This window comes from Merops nubicus, unplaced genomic scaffold, assembly GCF_000691845.1.
Source record: "Merops nubicus isolate BGI_N331 unplaced genomic scaffold, ASM69184v1 scaffold32957, whole genome shotgun sequence".
In the NCBI taxonomy this organism is placed as follows: Eukaryota; Metazoa; Chordata; class Aves; order Coraciiformes; family Meropidae; genus Merops; species Merops nubicus.
Window position 1 is genome coordinate 12,176 of NW_008621583.1, and position 5,549 is coordinate 17,724.

A 5,549-nucleotide genomic window follows, 5' to 3' on the forward strand; every position below is an offset into this window, starting at 1 on the left:
GAGATAAATACTCAAAAGATACCATCTCTTCTACCTTGTTTTTTTTGGTATTCATACAGTAACAAAACTCAGTTGAGTTTGAATAGAAAAAGCTATTGGTGGAAATGAACAAAAAATAATGACCAATAACTGAAAACATTTATATATTGAAGTATGTAACCCACACTATGTGGACTACAGTATGTTGCAGTTTGTGAGTTCTCCACAGGCACATCCTGTTTTCTTCTTTAACAGATTTTACTCTATGGCTTTTAAAAGAGAACAGCTTGATGAATTTGGATGCTGGTTTCATTCATCTTCCTTCAAGATTCCTTGTGGAAAACAAACCCATCTACTTGTATTAATAAAAACTGCGAACCTAGATCCAAGCTACTCAGAAATTACTTACCCATATTTTTTTGAATCAAACTCCCAAGTTTAGCTTACTGTAATATCTGCAGTTGTAGCATGAGGAAGCCACTGACCTGCACTCCATCATTACAGTGTTCAGATGTCAGAATGAGTCCAGGTAAGTTGCTAGGTAGATCCAGCCGTCGGAAATACCAAACTAGGTTCCAGAAAATTATGGGGTGTTGATTGATGAATTTGGATGTATGAATTACTTGCTCTCCCTCGTTTTCCAACAGTGACTCAAGTTCCTTACGCAGAACCAAAGGGCTCAAGTAGGGTACAGATACAGCGAGAGGGTTAGGTCTTTTTATTAAAGGATCCTAAAAGCAAAACCACACACAAATTATTTTATAAAACCAAGGATTCTTCTTCCAGAAATAATCTTCAGGACTACTTGCCCTGGAAATCCCTTACTGCATAGTTTCTTTAGAACCCATAGTTTTGACTGATGAACTGTTTCTTAAATTTAAAGAACCACCACCTAAACTTGCTCTGTTACATGAAAAAGGGGAAAATGCTAATTTGTTATAACTTGTTCCTGATGTTGAATTTTCAAGCTATCTGTGCCAGTACTAAGCCAGTGGTGATGGAGATTGCAGAAAAATGTCAGTAATTACACCAGCTGTGGAACTGAATCCTGAGTTTGCATTTTAAGACAACTTCCTTTCAATTAAAAGCACAGCAGACAGAAGAAACATTCTGTTTCACATGCAAGAAAAACTTAGTCCCAATACTGCCTCTTGCCTTCTCCCATCCACTAACAGGTAAGCCTAACAGAATATAGAGGAGGAGTGTAAGTAAATGCATGGAAAAGAACAAACTTTCCCTCTTGCAACAGTGTGTTGTTTGCATCACTATGCTTAGTGTGCTTAGAAGTTGGGAAATTTTAAAAACAAAATTCCACTTTTAGAAAAACAAAGAGCAGTTTCATTTGGTTAGAGAGAACATTTCAAATCAAGCACGCCCATCAGTACAATGTACTGAAAAAGCAATTTTAAATTAAAAGAACCAAGATATTTTTTGTCATAAGAACATGAAAATATGCTCAACAATTCTCATTCCCCAAATGGACAAGTATGCTAGTACTAGAACATTACTAATTTTAAGTTCATTGCATTCAATATATTTTGCTGTCAACATAATGTGCAGCTTCCACACTTACCACAACTTCTTGCAAACTATTTGGAAGACTAACTGTTGAAATGCCATGGGACGGTCTCTGGGAAAGATCAATGTTTTGCAGAGGACCTCCAACACTGTGGCTCCGAGTCAAGGACACTCCTCTTTTTGGGGGGTTATTGGCAGATGTCTTCATGGTTATGGGATCTTTATTCTGTTCCTCTGCCACATCACTGTTTGGATTTTAGAAGAGAATATGTTAATGTGAAACTATTCAGCATTCCTAAGGCAACAGGAAAGAAGCAGAGAAAGGCTGCCAAGTAAGTATCCCATACCAAGCTTCTCTGTTCATAAGGAATCTTATTTGCCCAGTTAGATCCACAGCTCAAGGAAAACAAAGCAAGATGCCTCTTGGAACAGCAGAGCCATCCCTCCAGAAAAGCAGCGAGCTATAACCTAAAACATGAACCTCAAAGCATTGCAGTTCTGTATAAGGTACCATTATTGTGGCACAGCATTACCTTGCTTAGAAAAACAGAACCGTACAGTTCTGTCAACAAAGACCATCTTGTTCTGATTTTTACTTCCTCTTTCCTTTACGTTTACTTTCTCTAAATGTCATCATCAAAGCAAAAATATTCTAGAAAACAACTTGTAAATTGCATGTCAAAATAACTGAAAAAACAAAATTGTGTCAAACTCCTTTGTCAAGATACTTTAAGCAAACTCTTATTACAGAAATTTAATCCATACAATTAAGCTGCTTGCTTATCTAGGAATTTTGAACCTCTTACAAATGAAACAACGGACAAACAAAAATTCTAATACAATGCAGAAGAAAAAACATCAACTGAAACAGAAAATGTCTGCTTTCAAATAATCTGCAAAGAAAGGGAGGAGGTTAATTTAGTGGTCACCTTCACTCCTATATTTGACTTCAGTTAGAAATACATAGAAGGTTCGAAATCAAAGTTGACAGAATGACAGGCTATACCACCTTTCATTTTTAGAGTATTAAGACTAATATCACATCAATTTAAGTTTTAAAGTCTGACGCAGACATTAGTTCATTAGCTCACAGGCATCGATACTCAAGAATTCCAAAATGAATAATGACTAAAAAAGAGCCCTATTACAACAAAATGTCCCAGTGAAAAGGTCGCAGTTTATAGCAGCACTATTTAATTTCTTCCTTCTTCCAACATGACACCTTCTCCTTAATGTTTCTTTCCTCAAACAGTTTCAGGAGTGGTATTGTTTTTTTGAGCTTCAGTTTTACATCAGCATTATTTGTCATAAAACACAGGCTCAGTACAAGTGCTGAGTGCTCCTTTTTTGAGAGCTTCCTCTCAGAAAAGCATGTTCCAGAAACTGGACTTATTTTTCCCCATAATGCAGTGTCCTTCTAAACACAAAGAAGGGAAAAGTAAGGCTTAAATTTCTATATGTCTTTAAAAGCTGAGTGTATTCTACCAATACCAAGTAGAAGTTTTGCCTATTGGTCAACAGCATGTTTATTTCTATAGCTGTAGCTCTAAAACACTCAGTTTTTGGAACTAGCTTAACTCAAATTGTTAACAGCATGCTTAAAATATGCAAAAAGAATGAGATGAAACAGACAATCATCAAATTACAATTGTACTTCTTCACCATATCTAGTACATAAGCTAACCTTCACTTCAGAAGCAAAGGAGAAATACTGGCATCGTTGATACGTTTCTGACAGAACTAAAAACCCTGTTTCACCTACCTCTGCTCAGCTGCAGAGCTACTTTCTTCAGCTATGGTGTGGCTGGGCTGTGGTTGATCTGAAAAACTGATCAAGTCAGCAACAGCTGGACTAGACATCAGTTTCTGTTCCACAGGATCCGTGGTTAATGGAAGAGTACCGCTCTGCAAACTATCTCCTGAGGTACTTTGCTTCAGGAAAAAACTAAGAGAAAACATGCATGGCAGGGGAAAGAAATACAAAGGTTAAGATGTAAGCATAAAGTAATTTTAAAAATTATTTTCTACATTTACTTTGTCAAAGAACAGCAAAAGTAAAGAAACACATTAAAAAGCTTGACAACAGGACACAAGCTTCATCCTACCTCTCCACTGTAACTTACACAGGCAGAGCAAAAAAACCCATACAGGTATCTGCTCTGCAAAATAAGAAATCCTACACTGGAAGCAAGTCGTTACAGGTGAGCTTTGTTTGCATGGCTCGCCAGATATATCCCCAGCAATATATCCACAACTGACATCACTGAAACTGGTTGTTATTGTAATGTGACCTTACGGACCAGAAGACCTTACACTATTACAGGCACAAGGTAACAGGAATGTGTCTTGCTTTGCTACATTTTTTAGGTACACACTCTACATGTGATCAGTTTCAGCATTAGAGAACACTAATGGAAGCTCTGTTACACAGTAACAATCCCTACAGTGAGAATCCATTTTAAATTACCTTAAAACAAGTTTCAGTCTTCACAGTGCAATTAAGAGAGGTGAAAATAATAAGCAGAGACGGTTAAATGGGAGAACTACTGGAGAAACAATAAGCTGGAGCATCTATTACTAAAACTGTTAGTAAATTTAATTTGGGAGACATTTTTTGCAGACAGATTTAAGATCGGCTGCATATGCTTTTAAAAGGTTCATGATCTGATACCTTTGTTTTAAAAGCTAAGCAAAATGAAAACAAACTTAAACTTTCTGTACATTTATGCTTGCAAGGAAAATACAAAAAGAAAAAGTTGTAAAAAGGCAATTGGTTCTTTGCTTTTTGGCTGTTCTACTCAATAGCTTACAGGACTTTTAACTTCCTTCAGCACAACCATGACCATCGAACAGGCATTCATATATTCTTGCAATTATCTAGACAAAAATACTGGGAGGTATAACTAAGATCATTTTGGGAAAAAATATATCCATGTACAAATGTAAAGGCAGAAAGAGTATCTACAAAACCCACTAACCTTGCAGAGCCACGCAGGTCTTTAAATTCAACATTAAGTAAAGGTAGGAAGGTACTTTTACAGAAAGGACAAGTAGTGTTCAAGTTTGAATCATCTGCTGTCCATCCAGCCATAATTTCTTCATCATAAACCAAAGCACCACAAGCTCTACACTGAGAGCAGCTTGACATCAATACCTAGAACAGCAAAGAGTTAATAATGCCAGGCTTGTTTCCAGGTTCTTTTATAATTGACTTTATAGGCTTGATGCTCACAGGAGTTTAACAGGTATCAAAATGCCAGCTGGGAAGCATGAGTTCGTCACTACTTACTCACCATAGTCAGTTATCCTATCTACACAACTTACACCTATGAAATGCAAATACTAACAATTTATTTTTGTTAGGTATTTTGAGACCTGGAAAAAGTGTTGCCAATGCTAAACTGGAAGCATTTTAGGGTAAATGCCTGCTGCTATGAAGCCTTCAGCATATACAGATTGTTTTGAACTCAGTAAATGCATGTCAAAAAAAAAAAAAAAGGCCCTGAGAAAAAACAAAGCCAACCAAACACAAAAGGAAACTTTATAGCAGAGGGGTGAGTTGACCTTGGTTGGCTGGCATGTGCCCACCAAGTCATCCTATCACTCCCCTTCCTCAGCTGGACAGGGGAGGAAAAATAAGAAAAACGGCTACTGGATAAAGGTAAGGACATGGACATCACTCAGCAATTACCATCATGGGCAAAACAGACGTAAATGGTGGGGGAAAAAAAATTTATTACCAATCAAATCAGAGTAGGATAAAAATAACCCCAAATCTCAGAGCATCATCCCCCTTGTCCCTTTCTTCTTCCCAGGCTCAACTTCACCCCCAACTTCTCTATACCTCATCCCCCCAAGCAGTGCAGGGGGACAGGGAAAGGGGGTTGCTCATCACACGTCGTGTTTCTGTCAACTCTTCCTCCTCACTCCCTTCCCTTCCTTCAGTGTGGAGCGCCACCCATGGGAGACAGTCCTCCACGAACTCCTCAAACAGGCTGTAGTTCTTCATGAACTGCTCCAGCATGGGTCCTTTCCACAAAGTTCAGTCCTTC

The 5,549-nt window shown here is 37.8% G+C and overlaps 1 protein-coding gene across 1 annotated transcript in view; it reads right to left on the reverse strand.

Annotated features, from left to right (window-relative positions):
- LOC103776996 (DENN domain-containing protein 4C-like) overlaps nt 1-5,549 on the reverse strand; it is a 46,860-nt gene that overhangs the window by 4,920 nt on the left and 36,391 nt on the right. Inside the window, 4 exon segments of the mRNA XM_008944530.1 lie at nt 465-710; nt 1,553-1,742; nt 3,260-3,442; nt 4,476-4,651. Coding sequence (XP_008942778.1) covers nt 465-710; nt 1,553-1,742; nt 3,260-3,442; nt 4,476-4,651 — 795 coding nt within the window.